Below are 24,336 nucleotides of genomic sequence, written 5' to 3'. Positions count from 1 at the left end.
AATGAGATGGGTCAGGTGACGGAGGTATGTGTTGAGGAGCACTTTGGGTCTAGTGATCATAATGCCATTAGTTTCAATATCATTATGGAGAAGGTCAAATCTGGACCAAGGGTTGAGATTTTGGATTGGAGAAAGGCTAATTTTGAGGAGATGAGAAAGGATTTAAAAGGAGTGAAATGGAAATTGTTGTTTTATGAAAAGGATATAATAGAGAAATGGAGGATATTTAAAGGTGAAATTTTGAGAGTACAGAGTCTTTATGTCTCTGTTCGGTGGAAAGGAAAGAATAATAATTTGAAAGAGCCATGGTTTTCCAGGGAAATTGGACACTTGGTTCGGAAAAAGAGGGAGATATACAATAAATATAAGCGGCAGGGAGTAAATGAGGTTCTTGAGGAATATAAAGAATGTAAAAGGAATCTTAAAAAGGAAATTAGAAAAGCGAAAAAAAGATATGAGGCTGCTTTGGCAAGTAATGTAAAAGTAAACCCCAAGGGGTTCTACAGATATGTCAATAGCAAAAGGATAGTGAGGGATAAAATTGGTCCATTAGAGAGTCAGAGTGGACAGCTATGTGCTGAGCAGGAAGAAATGGGGGAGATATTAAACAATTTCTTTTCTTCGGTATTTACCGAGGAGAAGGATATTGAATTATGTGAGGTAAGCGAAACAAGTAGAGTAGTGATGGAAATTAGGAGGATTAAAGAAGAGGAGGTACGGACACTTTTGAAGAATATAAAAGTGGATAAGTCTCCAGGTCCTGATAGGATATTCCCTAGGACATTGAGGGAAGTTAGTGCAGAAATAGCAGGGGCTATGACGGAAATATTTCAAACGTCATTAGAAACAGGGATGGTGCCGGAAGATTGGCGCATTGCGCATGTTGTGCCTTTGTTTAAAAAAGGTTCTAAAAGTAAACCTAGCAATTATAGACCTATTAGTTTGACGTCTGTGGTGGGAAAATTAATGGAAAAGATACTTAGGGACAATATATATAATTATTTGGATAATCAAGGCCTGATTAGAAACAGTCAACATGGATTTGTGCCTGGAAGGTCATGTTTGACTAATCTTCTTGAATTTTTTGAAGAGGTTACCAGGGAAATTGATAAGGGCAAGGCTGTGGATGTTGTCTATATGGACTTCAGTAAGGCATTTGACAAGGTTCCACATGGAAGGTTGATTAAGAAGGTTAAATCGTTGGGTATTAATAGTGAGGTTGCAAGATGGATTCAACAATGGCTGAATGGGAGATACCAGAGGGTAACGGTTGACAATTGTATGTCAGGTTGGAGGCCAGTGTCTAGTGGAGTGCCCCAAGGATCTGTGTTGGGTCCACTGTTTTTTGTCATTTACATTAATGATCTGGATGATGGTGTGGCAAATTGGATTAGTAAATATGCAGATGATACTAAGATAGGTGGAGTAGTTGATAGTGAGGTAGATTTTCAAAGTCTACAGAGAGACTTGGGCCTTTTGGAAGGGTGGGCTGAAAGATGGCAGATGGAGTTTAATGCTGATAAGTGTGAGGTGCTGCATTTTGGTAGGACAAATCAAAATAGGACGTACAGGGTAAATGGTAGGGAATTGAGGAATGCAGTGGAACAGAGGGATCTGGGAATAACTGTGCATTGTTCCCTGAAGGTGGAATCTCATGTGGATAGGGTGGTGAAGAAGGCGTTTGGTATGCTTGCCTTTATAAATCAGAGCATCGAGTATAGAAGTTGGGATGTAATGTTGAAATTGTACAGGGCATTGGTGAGGCCAAATCTGGAGTATGGTGTGCAGTTCTGGTCGCCAAATTATAGGAAGGATGTCGACAAAATGGAGAGGGTACAGAGGAGATTTACTAGAATGTTGCCTGGGTTTCAGCACTTAGGCTACAGAGAGAGGTTGAACAGGTTGGGTCTTTATTCTTTGGAGCGTAGAAGGTTGAGGGGGGACTTGATAGAGGTTTTTAAAATTTTGAGAGGGACGGACAGAGTTGACGTGGGTAGGCTTTTCCCTTTGAGAGTGGGGAAGATTCCAACAAGGGGACATAGCTTCAGAATTGAGGGACAAAGGTTTAGGGGTAACATGAGGGGGAACTTCTTTACTCAGAGGGTTGTGGCTGTATGGAATGGGCTTCCGGTGGAAGTGGTGGAGGCTGGCTCGATTTTATTATTTAAGAGTAAATTGGATAGGTATATGGATAGGAGGGGATTGGAGGGTTATGGTCTGAGTGCAGGTAGATGAGACTAGGTCAGGGAGAATGGTCGGCGTGGACTGGTAGGGCCGGACAGGCCTGTTTCCATGCTGTAGTTGTTATATGTTGTTATATATATTATTGTCACGTGTGCCAAGGAACAGTGGAAAGCTTGTTTTGCATGCTATCTAATCAAATCAAATAGTACTGTCAATAAATACATTTAATTTAAACACGTACACGAGGTAGAGCAAAGTGGACAATATGTAGAGTAGAATGTAGTTCTTAGTATTGAGGTACATCAGGTTCAGAGACAACATCCAATGCCTGCAATGAGGTAGAGGTGAATCGAATAGTACCCTCGCGGATGGAAAGACCATTCAGAAGTCCGAAAAAAGAGGGAAAGAAGCAATTCTTGAGTCTGGTGGTGTGTGCTTTGAAACTCCTGTATCTTCTCCCCAAAGTTAGCAGATTGAAGAAGGAACGACCGGGGTGGGACACGTCTTTGATGATGTTGGCTGCTTTTCCAAGGCAGCGTGAGGTGTAGATGGAGTCGATGGTCGGGACTCTGGTCTGTGCGATGGGCTGGACTATATCTACAACTCTGCAATTTCTTGCGGTCTTGGGCAGAGCTGTTTCCAAACCAAGTTGTGATGCAACCTGAAAGTATGCTTTCTCTGGTGCATTTGTAGAGGTCTGTAAGAGTTATTAAAGACAAGTTTCAGGAGTAAAGTTACGAGATGGCTATATATATACTGTAGAAAGCGTTGGATGTTGGGAAACCTTCCATAAATAGCAGTTGGTGCCGGGTCAATTTAACCTGAGATCCAAAACTGATAGATTCTGCTCATCAAAGGCATTAATGGATATGAGGAAAAGACACGTGCATGAGTCAGGTCACAGAGCAGCCATATTCTCATTGAATGGCAGAACACATTCATGTGGTTGATGATCTATCCTTATGCTCCAATATTCCTAATTATTTCCCCTTTATTCTTGCAGACATGAAGAAAGGACTTATTACCAGTAAGTAAATAAACTGTCCTCAATTTTACAACTTACTAGTAATTGGTAACCATGATTCCAAGTGCTTTGGAGGACTATAAAACATTTGAATTGCTAAAACACATTTTACAATTATATCTGTTTCTGGTTTACCTTCCAAGCAATTTTTATATTACATAACCAATAATTTGTGGATTGACTTTATAAGTTTGAGTAGGGGGACCACTAAACTCAGATTAAATACGTTGTATTGCCAGGTTGAACCAAACCTTTGAAAACCTCAAGATCCATTTTTTTTATGCTTGTCCCAGTTCCTGCTCAACGTCCTCTATGAAGTAGCTTGAATATTCTGTGTACATTAAAGCACAATATTGTTTGAGTTACTGTTATTTTGTGAATACAAATATCTCGCCTAGGTAAACTGAGAGTTAAACGTGTGCATTAATTATCATTACATTACTAATTATTGTAAGGGTAATGTGTACATGGGTTTTAGTCTAATTTAGCTGGTTCATTATTGTTTTCCTTTTATACATGGATTTGGGCAACATGGGTTACTTAATTTGCTTTGTATTGTTAATTATTTGCCAGTCTTGATGCTTTAAATTCTCATCCTTGTTTTGGATTTTCCCATGACCCCCATCTCTATAATTCTCTCCAGCACTGTAACCCAGTGAATGGAGTCCAGTCCCTGAACTCTGTTCACTGTACTCTCACTCTATTCAGGGGTTTAATTGCACCGCCACTGTGGCCGTGCCTTCACCTATCTGGGGCCCTCGGCTTTGGAGGTCTGTCCCGAGGTGACTCAGGCTCCCTTCCTTTAAATCCTCTTCAAACCCTGCAACTTAGACTTGCTCAGAATCAGATTTTTAATTGATGCTCCCCATGATAACTTACCACATTAAAGCTGCAATAAAATGAAGAAGGGTCCCTACCCGAAACGTCACCCATTGCTGGCGCAGGCTCAGTGGGCTGAAGGGCCTGTTCCATGCTGTATCTCTAAGGTAAGGAAACTTACTAAATCATGAAAGGCCTGGATTGAGTGGATGTGGAGACAATGTTTCCACTAGTGGGAGAGTTCAGGACCAGAGGGCACAGCCAAATAAAAGGACGTACATTTAGAAAGAAGATGAGAAGGAATTTCTAGAGACAGGGGATGATGAATCTGTGAATTTCATTGCCACTGACGGCTGTGAAGGCCAAGTCTTTGGGTATTTCTAAAGGGGAGATTGACAAGTTCTCAATTTGTAATGGTGTCAAAGGTTACAGGGAGAAGACAGGAAAATAGGGTTGAAAGGGAAAGATGGATCAGCCATGGTTGGATGGCAGAGTAGACTCAATTTTGCTCCTATGACATGTGCTGACAAACTTATGAATCTTTCGGTCTTCAGCTCCCTAGTCTGTATTGTCTCTGTTTGTTCGATTCAGATCTTCAGCTCTCGTGTAACTTAGATCAGGTTACCCAAGTGAAGGTCTGAGCAAGTGGACTGATGTCTAGTGGAAGTTCGTCAACCTTGCCCGCTGTGGAAAGATTATACACGTGATTAATTTTAGCTCTGTGTGAATTTAGATTCACTACGACAACCAGAAAGAAGTATCCCCAAAAATGACCTCGGGCCTGAAAATTAAAACTGTTGGAACAAAGATGCTTTTGAAGTCAGCTGCAAACTAAAGAATGTGATAATAAGGAACTGCAGATGCTGGTTTATACCAAAATCAGACACAAAATGCTGGAGTAACTCAGCGATCAAGCAGCATCCCTGGAGAGCCTGGATAGGCAACATTTTGGGTCAGAACCCTTCTTCAGACTGTAAATTAAACTTCTTCAGACTATAAACGTCTTCAGATTGTATACTAAAGAACTCTACCGTGCTAACTCTCTGGAATTCCTGCTTTTTCTCATAAATTAAACAGTGATGGAGAAGTTATGATGAATGCTATGCTTAATCAATAACCCCTTCCCCACCCCCCTGCAGTGTGAAGATATGGCAATAGATGCAACTGTTCCAAGTGTACAGGCCTCATTAGTTGCAGAGTTAAAGCCTGATTCCGACTCCCGTCACAGCACTGAAATCGGGAACAATTTCAACATGGTGAAAGCACCAGGCAGAGTTCCCAACATCGAAATTCAGAAATGATGCTTGCACTTCTTAGTTCTGTATGTTTTCACTTTCTTCCCCATTTCTGCAGGAATGTGTTACAGCGGCAATGGGAGGTATTACCAGGGTTTGGTGAACACCACAACATCGGGCATTCCCTGCCAGAAGTGGAGCGAGCAGGTTAGTATCTGCAGATATTGCACCAAGGAATCGATGCACACAATTGGCATGGTCCATCACCGCTCACTACTTTCCCTGCTTAAGTACTTAATTCAGCTACAGTTTCAATGCACACATTTAGGCTGAAACCTCCTGTGCCATTGCCTGCAATATCACCCCACTTCCCATAGAATGACAACAATACTTCATGTCTGACGACATAATTGACCAATCACAATCACAATCACAATCCTACTTATTAGCGAAGTATGTTTTGCAACATATACTAGTATGGCGAGTCCGAAAACTTGTTGGTTGTAAAGGAAGTTTATTGCAGCCGCAATATTCGAATACAGAGTTAAACAACAAGGTAAAGGACAACCATCAAAAACTTACTGTCTTCTTCGAAGACTTCGCCGAACTGGCTATTTCGGGCGCCAAACGCGCACATGACATCGCTGGCCAATCAGCGATGTCGCTCCCTGGACCAATCCCCATGGTCGCGTTCACACGTGACCTCGCTGGCCAATCCGAGGGTTCGACGACCTGGACCATTCTCTATGGTCGCTACACTAGGAGGTATGTATGTTGCAATGATCTAAACAGGCTTAGCTTTACTCTATAAACATTGCTATTGCCAATACCATGTGGGCTACTGTTGAGGCCCAACATGCTTGGTAGCACTACTGCAGACTGTAAAAACAGAATGATAAACTCTTGTTCCTTGGTTGTGTTGGAAAAAAAACAGGCATCCAATCTTCGCCCTCTCGTGGAAGTATATAAGAGCCATCAAACCTCTTGCTCCTGTCTCATGTTCTGATGCCAGTGATGGAAAAATCAATAGATCTTTAGTTATGCTTTCTGGACTCAGCCAATCTAATCAACAAAAGGTCCAATTGACATTGACAGTCAATTGGGGAAAGAGATGTACCGACTCATGGGTCTGAGCCCACAAGAATCTAAATGAGATGTTCTCTTCACTTACTCCTCACTCACTCATAGGATTTATATTTTACATGTTGCATGTTAGAAAGATTTAGAAAGATTTGAAATTATTCGTAAAGTACTGTTTCTAATAATCCCTCCCGACTTCTCAACGTGCTCCACAGTTGGTCTCCATTACAACTTGGGAATGTTGTAAAGTCATTTGTGCAGAACAGGTTCTTCCAAACAGCAGGCGAAAATGACTAAAACCTATAGATGTTGGTTGGGGCACAACAAAGAGCTGCCCGACCCACTTTCAGAATAACTATTAGATCTTTAAAGCCCACCTGCCGCGGAGTGGGGGTGGGGGGGGGGGGCTCATTGAAAGACATTGCTCTGGTTGCTGGCTTTCTCCTACTCATCTCCTTGCAACAGCCTGGAAACAAATATGTAGAGAAAGGAAGAAGAATAAACGGTCTATTTTGATTTTCAATTCCAGTTCTTTTTCATCTATGCTGTGCATGCCTTGCATTCTTTCTTTTGTGTGGATTGCATGGCTAAGTATTGCATCCTTGTTAATAAAGCAAATACCAATCTATTATTTTTAATTGGGAAGCCTGGATAAAGATGTGAGGGTGAAAGGAAGAGGAAGATTTCCTGTTGGGTAGAAATGAAGAGGGATGGGAAGAGTTTCGTGCAGAGCACAAATACCATCATGGAATAGCAGTGGAGATTGTGCGGTGGCGCGGCACAGTGGCGCAGCGGTAGAGCTACTGCCTTACTGTGCCAGATGCCCGGGTTCGATCCTGACTACGGGTGCTGTCTGTACGGAGTTTGTACATTCTCCCAGTGAACTGCGTGGGTTATCTCCGAGATAGACAATAGACAATAGGTGCCGGAGTAGGCCATTTGGCCCTTCGAGCCAGCACCGCCATTCAATGTGATCCTGGATGATCATCCACAATTCATGTCCTGTCCTCTCCCCATACCCCTTGACTCTGCTATCACTAAGAGCTCTATCTAACTCTCTCTTGAAAGCCCAGAGAATTGGTCTCCACTGCCTTCTGAGGCAGGGAATTCTACAGATTTACAACTCTCTTTAATTTCCTCCCACACTCCAAAGACATACAGGTTTGTAGGTTAATTGGCTTGGTATAAATGTAAAATTGGCCCTAGTGTGTGCTGTGTAGTGTTAATGTGCATGGGTTGCTGTCGGTGCAGACTCGGTGGGCCTGTTTCAGCACTGTATCTCTGTAAACTAAACAACATGTTATTCTCCACATTGGAGAAGGCCATTTATACAATGGTCAATTGAACTCAGATTGTGGTTGCAGCAAAAATATTCCCGTGGTTGTTCCATCAACATGTTTATCCTTGCCTGATAAGACCTTGTGCCTGATCCTATGACTGTACATTTGGAATTAGTAAACAATTTCATTCCTTCCCCCACTCTTCCCCTGTTACAGATTCCCCATATCCATAGGCGTCTGCCAGAGGTATTTTCTGAGCTAGCCAATTCGGACAACTTCTGCCGTAACCCAGGAGGTGAGAGTGAAAGTCCTTGGTGCTATACCACGAATCAAGACATCCGGTGGGAATTTTGCAATGTGCCCCTATGCATCAATGGTACGTATTTCAATCTAGAGGGCTGTGCATGACCTATACCACAACTTTCAACAACCCTAAATGTCAACCAAGAACTTGGGCTAACATCCAATTAACCCAAGTACACAAACCAAAAACACGTTATTTGTCAGAAATAATACACATGTTACCACAACCTATATGTGGAAATCTGGGCACATCACCCGAGTCCAAAGTTTGTGGGTTTGTCTCACTCCAGTGGCCTGAACACAAAGAGCCAAGCTCAGTGATTTACTGAGGGAGCGCTACATTGTCCATGGAACCCTCTTTCAACTGAGGCTTTTTGGTGGATGACAAATATCCCATGGGACTCTTTTGGAGAAGAGCAGATGAGTTCTTTTTCTAGTGTCCTCAATGAACAAAGAGAGCTTATTTGGTCATTGTCACGTTGCAGTTTGTGGAATCTTGCTGAAAGCAAATTAGATTGTATATTTCCTATATTATATGAGGAAAAGAACATCACAGGCTGTCGAGCACTTTAGGAAGATGAAATCCTTATCGTTGATATAGAATGCATGTTTATTTTCACTTCCTCCACACAAGAAACACTGCATTGCTTCCAGCAAGTAGGAGAATCATAGAGAAACTTTCACAAATCAATCATCAGAAATAAGCATGTGGAAAGAAATCTTACACTGGGCTCAGACTTTGACTGTAATGGGAATTGATTGTTTTAGGAAAGTCTGCTGTATTGATGCAAGTTAAATCTGAGAACATGCAGTGTTAAGATTATAAAGTAGGAACTTGTTTAATTACATTTAGTACAAAAAGCAAAAGTTAAACAAGTTATGGCAATCGGGTGTAGGTTGCCTGATGTGTGGTAACGCATTATTCATCAGCGAATTGCTAAAGGGAAAGACAGGCAGTTCTATCAAATAGAGCAAGTGGCAATTGAAGGGTCTGTTGAACTTTATGATGAGTGAACCTTAACAGTTGATCACAGAGCAGAAACTGTAAAAGAACAGAGACACTTTTTTTCACACAAAGGGAGTGGAAACTTAAAACTCTCTTCCACTGAAAAATTGTTGAGGTTGGGAGTCAACTGGAACATTTCTTTACAGTGAGTAATAGGTTTTTGTTTGGTAAGGATGAATAAATGGAACTAAGCTGCCGTAATTTAATTGAACAGTGCTAAAGACGAAGGGGCTGAATAACCACCTCCTCTGCACTTAAAGTCATAATATGTTCCTTTTTCCATGACGGAATTTGGACTCGTGTCTCCAGATCATTAGCAAGGCTCCATTACCATTTGCACAATAATTTAACCCCTGTAGCACCATACACAATGTTAAGTCGCTTGTACTGTACTTAAAGTACTGTACTAATCCGATTATCCTTTTCAGTTACCTCAAAAGCAGGAGTGAAACCTAAAACAGAAACTGCAAGCACTCCCAGCGCTTCTGCCACCTACTCAATGACCATCATCATTTCCATAATCTCAAGCCTTGCCGCCTCCGTGCTGTTGATAATTATAATTCTCACGTGCCATCGTCGCCAGAAGGAATGGCAGACCAGAAAGAGGTAAATTTTATTTCCCACCTGACATGAGGGCATGAAGTGATTTTGTAATCCATTTAGCATGAAGTTATGGGGAGCCTTCAGAAATCCCTAGTTGGAATATTTTATGAAAGGAAAATCGAAATATAATTTTTTATTAGTATTATTTGGGTTGCCTGGGGAACTAGTAGACGGAGTGTGTTTAGAGTTAGACAGGGTATTTGATAAAACACCTCCTAAGAATTTATTACACAAGAGAGAGGTCACAACATTGAGGGTAACATGGGTGGAGCATTGGTTAATTGACAAAAAAAAGAGAGGAGGAATAAACGGATCATTTTCATGTCGTAATAAGTTGGGTACCACAGGGATTGGTGTGATTTGTATCAATGATATTGATATAGGCACTGAAAGCATTGAATCAGAGTTTATGGACAATGAATGCAAAGCCTTGTGAGGAGGTTTCAAAAGATTTGCAATGGAATATGGGCAGATTAGTTGAGTAGGAAAAATGCAGATGGAGAAAAATCTGGGGAAATGTGAGGTTATCCACAGTGGCAGGAAGAAGAGAAAGACAAATTGTTATTTGAGTGTTCGTTGTGAGACTAATGAATGCTGGTGTTCAGAGAGATCTGAGCCTCTATAAAACAAACAAGGAAAAGTACCAGGCATGTGCAGCAAGTAATGAAGAAGGCAAGTGAAATGTCAGCCTTTATTACAAGAGAGATGGTGTTCAGAAGTCAGGAATTCTTGTTACAATTATACAGGATTTTGGAGAGACAACAACTTAAGTATCAAAGAATTTTCACCTGTCATTTAACAAAGGAAATATGATTCCTGGGGTGAAAGGGGATCATCTTATGATGAAAGGTTGAGTGTTGTGGGTCTATTCTCTGAGGTTTTGAAAAATAAAGATATTGTTATTTAAAGATGTAAGTTGCTGAGAGTGTCTGACAGGACAAATGTCGAAAGGATGTTTTGAGGAGATCTAAGATGAGTGGCAACGTCTCGGGATGAAGGGATGCCCATTTACAAGTGGGATGAGAAGAAATTACGGCTCTCAGTGAAGAGGAATCTTTGCAGTTTTCTACCCCATAAGAGCTGTGGCGGAGTCGTAACTCCAAGACTGAAATCATGGTTCTTGGAAATAGATGAGAAAGTGGAATTGATGCCAAGAATCAATCCACCCATGATCTTTATGAATTATGAAACAGGATTTAAGGGCCAGATGATCTACTACTGTTATTATTTAAGTTATATCAAGCATAGACAGAAACATAAAGATCTTCGTGAGAGTTCAAGTCAAGTCAATTTTATTTGTATAGCACATTTAAAAACAACCCACGTTGACCAAAGTGCTGTACATCTGTACATCTGTACAGTTCAGATGGGGACTCCCCGAGATGAGGAGAGATATTGGTGAAGATAGACACAAAATGCTGGAGTAACTCAGCGGGTCAGACAGCATCTCTGGACAAAAGGAATAGGTGACGTTTCGGGTGGAGACCCTTCTTCAGACCATTGGGGTGTTCTGCTCCACTGGAGATGCTTAAGAGGAGATTTAATGGTGCTGCTCAAAATTATGACAGTATTTTTAAAGGCAAGATGGCAGGAAAATATTTCAACTGGCTGGAGGATCCAGAGGGCAGAGGGCACAGATTTAAGACTACTTTCCAAAGTGAATGGTTCTGAAGTGGGAATCCAGCTTACTATAATGAATTTAATGCAGTGAGTTCTTACTTTCTGGGAAGGTCAATAGAGTGACTTTTCCTCAAGAATTCAGGTAAATGATTGAAAAAGAGAAATGTGCCAGTCCTCTTGGAAACTAGCAGACTAAATTTATCAAAGGCTCACCACGGGTGCAATGGATAGAAATGTCCCCTGCAATGTATCATTCTGAGATTCTATTTTTTTGTTACTTCTTTGAAAAAAAAGAATCAATAAATCAAACTGGTGTGACTCAATTGATGTGTGGCTACCGTCATGCCCCATGTTTGCTTGTTCCTTTCTTCAGGAGGTGCTGAGTACATTCATGCTTTTGTCTCTCAGTTACAGAGGAACCGAGACCCCCACTCTGGCAGCTCTCCCTTCAGAGCTGCTCCTTGACAGACTTCACCCCAACCCAATGTACCAGCGCCTGCCTCTTCTTCTTAATGCCAAGCTACTCAGCCTCGAATATCCAAGGAATAACATTGAATATGTGCGGGATATTGGAGAGGGAGCCTTTGGAAGAGTGTTCCAGGCGAGGTGAGCAGTTCTTTAATATTCAGCATGGGGAAAGTACAGAGTATCCTAACTTCAATGGAAAGATGGACTTGCATTTTCATGGTGAGTCCCACAATGCACGACACTTTATAGGCAACTAAATACTTCTTGCGATGTAGCCACTGTTGTAATGTAGGAAATGTTGAAGTCACAAAAACACACAAAGTAGTAACAAAGTAACAGCAGATCTGGCAAAATCTCTGGAGTACATGGATAGGACGTTTTGGGTTGAAACCCCTCTTCTCTGTAGATCTGAAGAAGAATCTCAACCCAAATCGTCACCTATCCATGTTCTCCAGAGATATTGCCCGACCAACAGAGTTATTCCAGCACTTTGCGTCCTTTTGTGTACTAACCAGCATCTGCAGTTCCTTGTTTCTAAATGTTGAAATCAATTTGCACACAGCAAGCTCCACCTACCAGCACTTAGTAATTCCAGATATTTTCTTTGTAGTGATGATGTGTGAGTGTTAATTGTTGACCAAGATGTCAGGAAAAAATCCCCTGTTCTTTGAAACAGCAACCCTCTATGCCCGCCTGAAAGAGTAGAGTCTCTTTAACAATTTCCTTTGGGGCAGCACCAAAATGCAGCAGTTATTGCTGCTACCTCACAGCTCCAGAGACCCAAGTTTGATCCGGATTTTTGGCAATGTCTGCTTGTTTGAAGTTTGCATATTCTCCCCATCACCACATGGGTTTCCTCCAGGTACTCTGATGTCTTCCGCCCCCACTCCACCACCCCATCGCCTATCTGCCCGTATCAAAGACATGCTGGCTGGCAGGTTAATTGGCTGCTGTAAATTATCACTAGTGTCGATGGAAGAGGGGGTTGATAGGGACGAGTCAGGAAAAATGGGATTGGTGTTGATGGTGTTTGATGATCCGTGTGGTCTCGGTGGGCCCTTGTGCCTGTTTCCATGCTGGATGACTATGACTAAAATCACCACTTGTTTGTCTCCAACTATTCGAACTTTGGTCCTTATAACACAGCTGCTTACATCTATTTGCATATAAAGCAGAAGTAAACGTCACTGGCTGGCTGTGGTATCCAATTGATATACGCACTTAGGCAAAGTTCCACTAGTCGAGGCTGCTTGCCAGTTGAGTCACTGGGCCCGTCAGCCAACTTGCCTTACAAACCAAGACATTCTGGCCTCTGTCAAGTGTAAAGGAATCTGCTCAGACGACCATGTCCTGTGCTCAGTTACAGGGTCACTGCCAGTTGCCGAGGTGAGATTCATCGTTGTGTTCCACCATCAACTAAACTGATGGCTGCGCTATTAGAAAGACCGTTCAAAAACGACTCACTTAGTTGCACTTTCAGGGGAGATCACCTCAGTATGGGACTAAATACCTTACGTTACTTGGTTCAGAAAGAACTATTGAGTGAGCACACTGTTCCTGTTCCAGTAGGCTGATAGATACTGTAGTTCTGAAGACGTACAGCACAGGAACAAATCATTTGGCCCAGCATATCCATGCCGTCTGTTATTCCTATCAATGTTAAATCCATTTACCACATTTGGTCTGTATCCTTCTGTGCCTTGGTGATTCAAGTACTTGTATAGTACTTGTATAGATGCTTCTTAAATATCATTAAGGTATCTGAGTACATTACCTGTTTATAGACAATAGACAATAGGTGCAGGAGGAGGCCGTTCGGCCCTTCAAGCCAGCACCACCATTCAATGTGATCATGGCTGATCATTCTCAATCAGTACCCCGTTCCTGCCTTCTCCCCATACCCCCTGACTCCGCTATCCTTAAGAGCTCTATCTAGCTCTCTCTTGAAAGCATTCAGAGAATTGGCCTCCATTGCCATCTGAGGCAGAGAATTCCACAGATTTACAACTCTCTGTGAAAACGTTTTTCCTCATCTCCATTCTAAATGGCCTTCCCCTTATTCTTAAACTGTGGCCCCTGGTTCCGGACTCCCCCAACATTGGGAACGTGTTTCCTGCCTCTAACGTGTCCAAACCCTTAATAATCTTATCTGTTTCAATAAGATCCCCTCTCATCCTTCTAAATTCCAGTGTATACAAGCCTAGTTGCTCCAGTCTTTCAACATACGACAGTCCCGCCATTCCGGGAATTAACCTAGTGAACCTACGCTGCATACCCTCAATAGCAAAATGCCAGATTTCAACCACCCTCTGTGTTAATATATTCCGTTTCGGATTTGCTCTAAACCTTGTACCACTCAACTTAAATCTACACCCATTTGCCTTAGGCACCCCCACAATGGGACTGGGATTTTTACTTTCTGCCCTATCTACCTCCCTCATAATTTTATATTACCTCTCTCAAGGCACCCCTTGGCCTCCTTCACTCAGAGGAAAACGAACCCAATCTCTCCTTATCATTGTCGTGCTTCATTCCAGGCTATACTATTCTGACATTGCCGCTGTTTAATGCACAGAACTTTATAAAACAGGAAGGAGGCCGTTTGGGTCAGGACCCTTCTTCAGACAGATGTAGAGCATTTGCCCAAAAGGTCCAAGAGAGACTTGCATTCAATTATCATTTTTTTTAAAATCTGTGGCATTTTTGTAGAAACAAAATATTCCAGAGCACTTCACAGCTAACATGGTAACTTTTAAAACATAGTCTCTGCTTTAATATGAGTAATATGTCAGCCACAGCAAGCTACCACAAACAGAAATATGAGAACAGATTTGTAATCTGCTTTTGATGGTGTTGCTTGGAAGGTGAATATTGATCAGAATACTGGGCATAATTCTCCTGCTCTTCTACAAAATCGAGCGACGGGATCTTCTCCATCCAAATGTGAGGGTGGACATGATCTTGGTTTAACATCTCATTCAAAGTAGGGCACCTTCTCACCACCAGCAGTGCAGCATTAACCTAGGTTAAGTCAACGACCACTGGCCTCTATCTCTTGCACTTACGCTATCACTGTATCAACCAACTAATTGCAGCAAAACCTCATCATGGCTGGATGATCAGCCATGATCATATTGAATGGCGGTGCAGGCTCGAAGGGCCGAATGGCCTACTCCTGCACCTATTTTCTATGTTTCTATGTTTCTATCAACCAACATAAATCAACAAAAGTTTTATTGCTGTGTTTTAAGGCAGATTCTGTTTATTTTTCAAATTATGTTGTATTAAATTCTGTTGCATTGTTTTGACATAAAAATAAGATAACCTTGCACATAAATCTACAAAAATTCCACAGCCTTCCTGTTTTTGTAAGCAAGTAGCAGTATGCGTTTCCCCTTGTGCATGAATGCACATCCATAATAAAAATAGTGGGGAGTGTTCCAGCCTGAATTCAGTTTCAAAAATAGCTCCAGGCCAATTCTAATTGCTGAACGGTTAAATCTTAATTTGAATCCAAACAATACAAACAGATCACTTGTCCTATTCTTGTTCATTCATGGGATCTGGGCCTCTGTAGCATATATAGCCCATCCCTAATTGTACTCAAGATGGTGGATCTGAGGGACTTTCTTGAATTCTGCAGTCTTTCCGATAAAGTTATCCACAGTGCTAGGATTTAGACCCAGATGTGATGAAGGAGAGCATTTTTAAGTTAGTTTGATATGTGATCAAGAGGGGATTTCATTGGTCATGTTCTGTCCATGCACTTGTTGCCCTTATCCGCCAAGATGGTAGCAGTGTGCTGTAGTGCATTTACTGATGCTACACAATGTACCACAATCCATCGGAGGTGGAAGGAGGGAATGTTTAGAATGGTGAATGGTGGGCAGGGTGCCAATTAAGCAAGCTGCTTCGTCCTGGTGGACTCTGGGCTTTGGTGTGTTTCTGAAGCTATTTCCAATGAGAATTCACAGGATGTCAACACTACTGGCAAGAATGTTTCTGCTTACTCCTTGGACTGAATAAGTATTTTCAGAGGGCAGCTAAAAGTAATCAAATTGGTGCATTTGAAATCATGTAAAGTTAGGTTGGCAAGTTTCCTTTGCTAATAGATATCACCACATCAGATTTTGTAATGATACTCCCCGGTTTCATGGTTTTGTTCCTGATTCTAGTATTTTAATCGGAGTTTTGCTTACTGACATTGATTTGAATTATCCAGTTTATGCAGTTGGAGTTGAACTCTGGATTAGCAGTCCAGACTTCCAGATTTACAGTAAAACCCAGTCGGCTCAGCACTTGTAGGTGAGTGGCAGAAGCTGGGGGGGGTTAATGAGAGTGTGGAATTAATGCAGTATTAGCGCAAATGAATGGTTAAAGATTGGCGTTAACTATGTGGCCCAAAGGACTTGTTCCTCTGCCATATCACTTAATGACTCTGTGACTAGAAATGTTTGTTCAAAATCTGAGTTCATGATTCACTTGCGTGAGATATCTTAGAGATAAACACTGAACTGAGACAACATGACGGCAGTGGAAGCTACGTAGATTTAAATAAGATACATTACCTATTTTTCATAGTAAAACAACATTCCAGAATTGCATCCAAAAAACTGAACAGGGTCAAGAGGAATTGCCAAAAGCAGTGACCTATAGTGTTCAATATTTCGTGCGGATTGATGGGAATGTGTTCCCATTATTTGCAAATCCATTAATATATGTTTAGCATCATTTTTAATGAAGTAAAAATATATATACGGGTGTTTCATGGGAATGTCAGCAGGTAGAACTTGTTAGAGACACACACTGACTTACGCAATAGGCGACGTACCTAAACTCGCACTTAAGAAATCAATTCTGTACTCAGTCCCGACTGCCATCAGGGCAGTTTGATTTCCATTACACTGTATGATCACTCAAGTTTACATCGCAAACAAGCTGGCAGCGGTGCTTACCCAGAAGGCCGTGCGCACAGAAAGTGCCCCAGATACAGTGGCATGCCGATGAAACAATTAATACTCTCAGTGTGTTATTCTGGACAGGGGATGGGGATGGTGGTGCTCACATACCTAAAATCTGACTTATGTAAGGGTTCACGGAACATTTGGGATCCAAGGAGAGCTAGCGACTGTATAGAGATGGGCTTCAAGAAAGGAAGCAGAGGATTATGGTGCAAGATTGTTATTCGGACTGGAGGCCTACAGTCTCATTTTCCATTGATATCTTGTTGGTGCACTTTCCAAATTAACACTCCCATGTTTGTTCAGTACTTCAATAGAGGTTGATTTCACAGACCAGAGGTGAGAATAATCACCCTTGTCCTCCCTGCTTGTCTGTAACATGGCAGCCAATGTTCCTGATACCCAAGAAATCTGAATTAAAATTTGGACTCTATAATGATCCAGGGTTCTAACCCCTGTGGTGTGTTGCTATAAGAGATTTATCTTCATCAAGTGCAACAGTGCCCTCCATAATGTTTGGGACAAAGACCCATCATTTATTTATTTGCCTCTGTACTCCACAATTTGAGATTTGTAGTAGAAAAAAATCACATGTGAAAAAAGGTCTTGTGGACAGATGAGACGAAGATTAACTTATATCAGAATGATGGCAAGAGCAAAGTGTGGAGGAGAGAAGGAACTGCCCAAGATCCAAAGCATACCACCTCATCTGTGAAACACAGTGCTGGGGGTGTTATGGCCTGGGCATGTATGGCTGCTGAAGGTACTGGCTCACTTGTCTTCATTGATGATACAACTGCTTCAGGAAAGGAAGCAGAGGATTATGGTGGAAGATTGTTATTCGGACTGGAGGCCTGCGACTAGTGGCGTGATTCAGGGATCAGTGCTGGGCCCTTTGCTATTTTTGCTTTATATCAACGATTTGGACGAAAATATACAAGGCATGATTAGCAAGTTTGCAGATGACACAAAGGTGGGTGGCATCATAGACAGTGAAGATGGTTAACTAAAATTGGAGCTGGATCTTGATCCAGTTGGGCAGGTGGGCTGAGGAATGGTTAATGGAGTTATATACAGAAGAGTGCAAGGTGTTGTGTTTTGGGAAGTTAAACCAGGGCAGGATCTTTACAGTGAATGGCAGGGCTCTAGAGAGTGTTGTAGAGCAGAGGGGTGTAGGGTGCAGGTATAACGTTCCTTGAAAGTTGCATCACAGGGAGATGGGGTGTTCAAGAAATGTTTTGGCACATTGGCCTTCAACTAAGAGTATTGAATAAAGAAGTTGAGAGATTAAGTTACAGTTGTATGAGACATTGGCGAGGCCACATTTAGAGTAGTGTGGTCAGTTTTAGTCACTCTATTATAGGAAAGATGTTGTTAAACTGGAAAGGGTGCAGAGAAGATTTAGACAGATGTTGCCAGAGAGGTTGAGCAGGCTAGCACTTTATTCTTGGAATGCAGGAGGATCAGGGGTGATTTTATAGAGTTGTATAAGATGATGAGTAGAATCGATAGGGTAAATGCACAGAGTATTTTACCCAGAGTAGGAGAATCAAGAACCAGAGGACAAAGGTTGAAGGTGAGGGGTGGAAATAGGGACCTGAGGGGCAACCTGTTCCACACAGAGTAAGGTGGGTATAAGGTGGGAATGAGCTGCCAGAGGAGGTAGTTGAGGCACGTACTATCACAACATTCAAAAGATATTTATACAGGTACATGGACAGGATAGGTTTAGAAGAATATGGACCAAATACAGGCCGGTGGGTCTCGTGTAGATGTGCCTGTACTGATTCACATGAATCAGGTCAGGCCACAAAAATGCTTGATCAGAGAGGTGGTTCCTATTAAACATCTTAGAGGAGGAAATAGACAGTGTGATTTCGGCAGAAAATTTGGTGAGTTAACAAATTTGGACGAAGATAAAGTTGATGGAGGAGAATGGGAAAAAAACTGGGAATACGCAGGAGAAGGTGGAGAGCTCCGATGATGATTGGACTGGAGGGGTAGGAGGAGTTGGCTGTGATAATGCTTCAATGCTCCAGACAATCACACTAGGCCAGCAGGATGTTGGAAGACACAGCACAGAAAGATAAAGACTGAAAATAAAAGGGAGAATTTTACGTTAGCTATGATTCAAAAACTATTGAAAGTTAGTGCTTGGTGGTGAGCACACTTGCTGGTCCTCAGTTTCCCATGTGGAGGCAATGAGCAGGGACAAGGAAAGCACAAATAGAAAATTAAATGATGGAAGATAGACACAAAAAGCTGGAGCAACTCAGCAGGACAGGCAGCATCATTGGAGAGCAGGAATGGGTGATAGGGTCTGAAGAAGGGTCTCGACCCGAAACGTCACCCATTCCTTCTCTCCAGAGGCTGCCTGTTCTGCTGAGTTGCTCCGGCTTTTTGTGTCTATCTTCAGTTTAAACCAGCATCTGTAGTTCCTTCTTACACAATAAAATGATGGGAATTGGCAGAGAGAATTCATAATAAGAGTAGTGCAAGTCTAAGGGAGGATTTATATTTTTTCTCGTTGCATGTTCTTGTAAGTGTGCTGTTATAAAATAATGGTTATATTCTTATCTTTATAAAAAAAGTCTGTCTGACTACTTACTAAAGTACCCAATTGATTACAGTATCAACCTACATTGATATGGCAACTTTGCCAAAGGGAAATGTCCCCCAGGGTTGTTATCAGACACAATCTGATATCTTGCCACAAAGAGGTATCGAGTGGATGGGCAAAAACCTCAGATAACACCAACATCACATGTTCCGTAGCAGAAGTCAGAGCTATTAATAGCTCTCTAGCCATTCCCAATGTCCTACAGTCTCATTTTCCATTGATATCTTGTTGGTGCACTTTCCAAATTAACACTCCCATGTTTGTTCAGTACTTCAATAGAGGTTGATTTCACAGACCAGATGTGAGAATAATCACCCTTGTCCTCCCTGCTTGTCTGTAACATGGCAGCCAATGTTCCTGATACCCAAGAAATCTGAATTAAAATTTGGACTCTATAATGATCCAGGGTTCTAACCCCTGTGGTGTGTTGCTATAAGAGATTTATGTTCATCAAGTGCAACAGTGCCCTCCATAATGTTTGGGACAAAGACCCATCATTTATTTATTTGCCTCTGTACTCCACAATTTGAGATTTGTAGTAGAAAAAAAATCACATGTGGAAAAAGGTCTTGTGGACAGATGAGACGAAGATTAACTTATATCAGAGTGATGGCAAGAGCAAAGTGTGGAGGAGAGAAGGAACTGTCCAAGATCCAAAGCATACCACCTCATCTGTGAAACACGGTGGTGGGGGTGTTATGGCCTGGGCATGTATGGCTGCTGAAGGTACTGGCTCACTTGTCTTCATTGATGATACAACTGCTGATGGTAGTAGCATAATGAATTCTGAAGTGTATAGACACGTCCTATCTGCTGAAGTTCAAACAAATGCCTCAAAACTCATTGGCCGGAGGTTCATTCTACAGCAAGACAATGATCTAAAACAAACTGCTAAAGCAACAAAGGAGTTTTTCAAAGCTATAAAATGGTCAATTCTTGAGTGGCCAAGTCAATCACCTGATCTGAACCCAATTGAGCATGCCTTTTATATGCTGAAGGGAAAACTGAAGGGACTATCCCCCAAAACAAGCATTAGCTAAAGATGGCTGCAATACAGGCCTGGCTGAGCAACACCTGAGAAGACACCCAGCAACTGGTGATGTCCATGAATCGCAGACTTCAAGCAGTCATTGCACGCAAAGGATGTGCAACAAAATGCTAAACATGACAACTTTCATTTACATGACATTGCTGTGTCCCAAACATTATGGTGCCCTGAAATGGGGCGACTATGTATAAACACTGCTGTAATTTCTACATGGTGAAACCAAAATGTATAAAAATGACTTTTATTAAAATCTGACAATGTGCACTTTAACCACATGTGATTTTTTTCTATACAAATCTCAAATTGTGGAGTACAAAGGCAAATAAATAAATGATGGGTCTTTGTCCCAAACATTATGGAGGTCACGGTACATCAAATAGCTGATATTGAATTTTACAAACCACAATACTTGAGTAGGAAATAACCCTGTAGACAGTTTTTTGTCAGCAGTTGAGAGTACATCTGCCAAATCAATTATTTATAACTAAGTGTAGAAACTAGAATCGTTGACCTGATGATCGCTAACCTCTGTGATCCATTACATATTCAGGAAGTCCTTAACCATGACATCTACCAAGTACATTCCTTCTGTCTGCCTGCTCTCCTCAGAGACTGTGGGCTTGAGTCCCAGTCTGATGATGTGATGAGACTACAATCTGGCACCGTTTTTGCATCAACGCAAACTACTTGCAATGCCTAGAGATGTGAGATGGATTTTGGTTCTGCTAACTCCAGAAATATTGGAGTATTTTGTCAACAGTTGCCATGTCACCAATGGATTCCATGCCAATGCTTAAAAGATCAATTTATGCATTTCAGATAGTGGTAACAGTGCAATGGGTAATCTTCTGAGATACCCCTGCCCAGCAAAATTGTGAGGTGTATAAAATCATGAGGTGTATAAAATCATGAGAGGAATAGATTGGGTAGACGCATAGAGTCTCTTGCCCAGAGTACGGGAATTGAGAACCAGTGGATATAGGTTTAAGGTGAAGGGGGGAAGATTTAATAGGAATCTGAGGGGTAACTTTTTCACATAAAGGATGGTAGGTGTATGGAATGAGTTGCCAGAGGAGGTAGTTGAGCCAGGGACTATAGCAACATTGAAGAAATAATTGGACAAGTACATGGATAGGATAGGTTTAGAGGGATATGTGTCAAACGCAGGACTAGCATAAATGGGGTATGTTGGTCGGTGTGTGCAAGTTGAGCCAAAGTGTCTGTTTCCACACTGTAAGACTCTGTAACTCTATTCTATTACACACTGTAATATAACACTTTGTGACACTTCCAGCCCATTGAAACCACCCAATGAGCATGGCACATCCTGATTCTGTGCCATTGTATTAAGACATGGACAATATAATAAATAAATATTTGTGTTAATTGGCTCCCAACAACACCGTTCATTACAAAACTGTGTAGGTACTGTTACTGTTTCCAGTGATTTTGTACATTTTTCCTAGTTATGGGCAAATTCTGACTTAAGGACACGTGGTAAAACAGAACTCATTTGTTACCCATGGATGGTCTGTGGTCTACCACCCACTATTGAACATTCATTCCCTCCACCACAGACACACCACGGCTTCCGGCTGTGGCATCTACAATATGCGCTGCAGAACCTGCCTAGGTGTCTTTGAGAGCAAGCCTCAAATCTGTGCCCCCTATCACCTGGGTTAAGGACAGCAGCTGCGTGGAAATATCACAGGCTGTAGCTTACCATAGAAACATAGAAAATAGATGCAGGAGTAGGCCATTCGGCCCTTCAAGCCAGCATTGCCATTCAATATGATCATGGCTGATCATCCAAAATCAGTACCCCTTTCCTGCTTTTTCCCCATATCCCTTGATTCCTTTAGCCCGAAGAGCTAAATCTAACTCTCTCTTGAAAACATCCAGTGAATTGGCCACCACTGCCTTCTGTGGCAGAGAATTCCACAGGTTTACAACTCTCTGGGTGAAAAAGTTTATCCTCATCTCAGTCCTAAATGGCCTACCCCTTATTCTTAAACCTTGACCCCTGGTTCTGGACTCCCCCAACATGGGGAACATTTTTCCTGCTACCCTCCAAGTCACAAACCACACATGCTGACATGGATATACATCGCCATTCCTTCATTGTCACTGGGCTGAAATCCTAAAACTCCGTGCCCAATAGCAGCATGGGAAACCTTTTAGCGCATGGACCACGGAGATTCAAGGGGACAGCTCACTTTCTCAAGGGGTGTCAGGGCTGAGGTTGCCAACAATGCACAAAGTTTAAAATGTCCTCCTTCCCTGCTCCTTTATCTCTTTATGTCACCTCCACATCAACTTGTGTCCAACTCCATGGCTGCAGGCCACCACTCAGTCTGCTTCCACCAGCCTTTCCACATCAGACTGATTCCACACAATCTCCATTATCTGCCCTTTGCTGGAGAGGTACATCACCAGCAATCACAAAGTTCAAAATATATCTCCAACCTTCCAAGAAATTTGAAAGTAAAGCAAAACAAGAAGTCCTTAATTGTAGCGACCATAGAGAATGGTCCAGGTCGTCGAACCCTCGGATTGGCCAGCGAGGTCACGTGGGAACGCGACCATGAGGATTGGTCCAGAAAACGACATCGCTGATTGGCCAGCGATGTCAGGTGCGCGTTTGGCGCCCGATTTAGCCAGTTCGGCGAAGTCTTCAAGGAAGACAGTAAGTTTATATTGGTTGTCCTGTAACTTGTTGTTTTGATTCTGTATTCGTGTATTGCGGCTGCAATAAACTTCGTCTACAACTAGCAAGTTTCGGACTCGCCATATTGGTGACCCCGAACGTGATCTGGACGATCACCAACTGAGCAGGAACCCGACGCCTCGTTGACGATGACCGAGCAGGGCACACCGGAGTCAGGCGCGGCAGGCGTTCATCTTCCGTTATTTTGGATGTACGCACCGCAAGCTTGGTTTATCCACGCCGAGGCTCAATTCCACATAAAGAAGGTGTCGGACGATTCCACGAAGTACTTCTACCTCGTCAGCGCTCTATCGCCGGACACAACCAAGCGCATGATGCGGTTTATCATAACTTCACCTGCGGAAGACAAATACGAAACCATGAAGAAGGCATTACTGCGAACCTTCGGGTTAAATAAGCATGGTGGTGCGGCAAAACTTCTGCACCTACCGGAGCTTGGAGACCAACTGCCTTCCGTCCGCATGGCTGAAATGATGGTGCTAGCCGGTGAGCATACGGATTGCCCGATGTTTGAACAGGCATTCCGCGAGAAACTTCCCGAGGATGTCCGACTGCTGCTTACGGATTGTTCTTTTAAGGACCCCGAAGCATATGCAGCGAAAGCGGACGCGCTCATAGCGGGAAAAAACAAGGCCAGTGATTCCATCAACAAAGTCTCGACATCGGTGACCACGCCACAGCGACGAAAAGATGGCGCCACGTCTCCCGCCAATTCCCCGAAAGGCCGCCAAAAAGATCCGCACAAGCGCGGCTGGTGCTATTATCACCTACGATGGGGTAACGAATCCCGCAACTGTCGTTTGCCTTGTACCTTCGCGGGAAATGCCTCGGCCGATCGTACATAGGGGCAGTTACGATTGGCCAGAACCGGCGCCTCTATGTCCATGATCGATTCACGGACACAGAATTTTTGGTAGACACCGGAGCCATCGTCAGCATAGTGCCGCCGACCGACCTCGAAACCAGATCGGGTAAGACAGGTCCCACCCTCATCGCGGTTAACGGCAGCCCAATTCGCACTTTCGGCACACGGAAGATGTCCCTTGCTTTAGGCCTCCGCACGTACGAATGGCCATTCATCATAGCCGACGTCAAACAAGCGATCCTGGGCGCAGATTTTCTCTGGGCTTTTTCACTGGTTCCTGATGTCCGCGGTAACGACCTCCGACCCGCTGCTGAAGACGAGCACGTCGCTCCGGCAATCGCCTCCTCGCCCAGCCCTACTGTCCAGGCCGTCGTCGCGGCCCCCGACTCGTATGCTGCGATTCTGGCAGAGTTCCCAGAGCTGCTCGTCCAACGTTTTGACGCACCTTCAGCTAAGCACGGTGTAGTCCATCACATCCGCACTGAGGGCCCT

General features: G+C 42.8%; 1 protein-coding gene across 1 annotated transcript in view; it reads left to right on the top strand.

The window, feature by feature from the left end:
• Positions 1 to 24,336, top strand: part of musk (muscle, skeletal, receptor tyrosine kinase) — a 114,753-nt gene that overhangs the window by 62,529 nt on the left and 27,888 nt on the right. The window contains exons 11-15 of the mRNA XM_078396890.1: positions 3,188 to 3,211; positions 5,381 to 5,469; positions 7,839 to 8,002; positions 9,331 to 9,537; positions 11,569 to 11,760. Coding sequence (XP_078253016.1) covers positions 3,188 to 3,211; positions 5,381 to 5,469; positions 7,839 to 8,002; positions 9,331 to 9,537; positions 11,569 to 11,760 — 676 coding nt within the window. The remainder of the gene's footprint in view (positions 1 to 3,187; positions 3,212 to 5,380; positions 5,470 to 7,838; positions 8,003 to 9,330; positions 9,538 to 11,568; positions 11,761 to 24,336) is intronic.

The sequence above is a fragment of the Rhinoraja longicauda genome, chromosome 3 (genome assembly GCF_053455715.1).
Source record: "Rhinoraja longicauda isolate Sanriku21f chromosome 3, sRhiLon1.1, whole genome shotgun sequence".
Taxonomy (NCBI): domain Eukaryota; kingdom Metazoa; phylum Chordata; class Chondrichthyes; order Rajiformes; family Arhynchobatidae; genus Rhinoraja; species Rhinoraja longicauda.
Note: the sequence above shows the minus strand (reverse complement) of the source record. Positions and strands in the feature narration are given on the sequence as shown.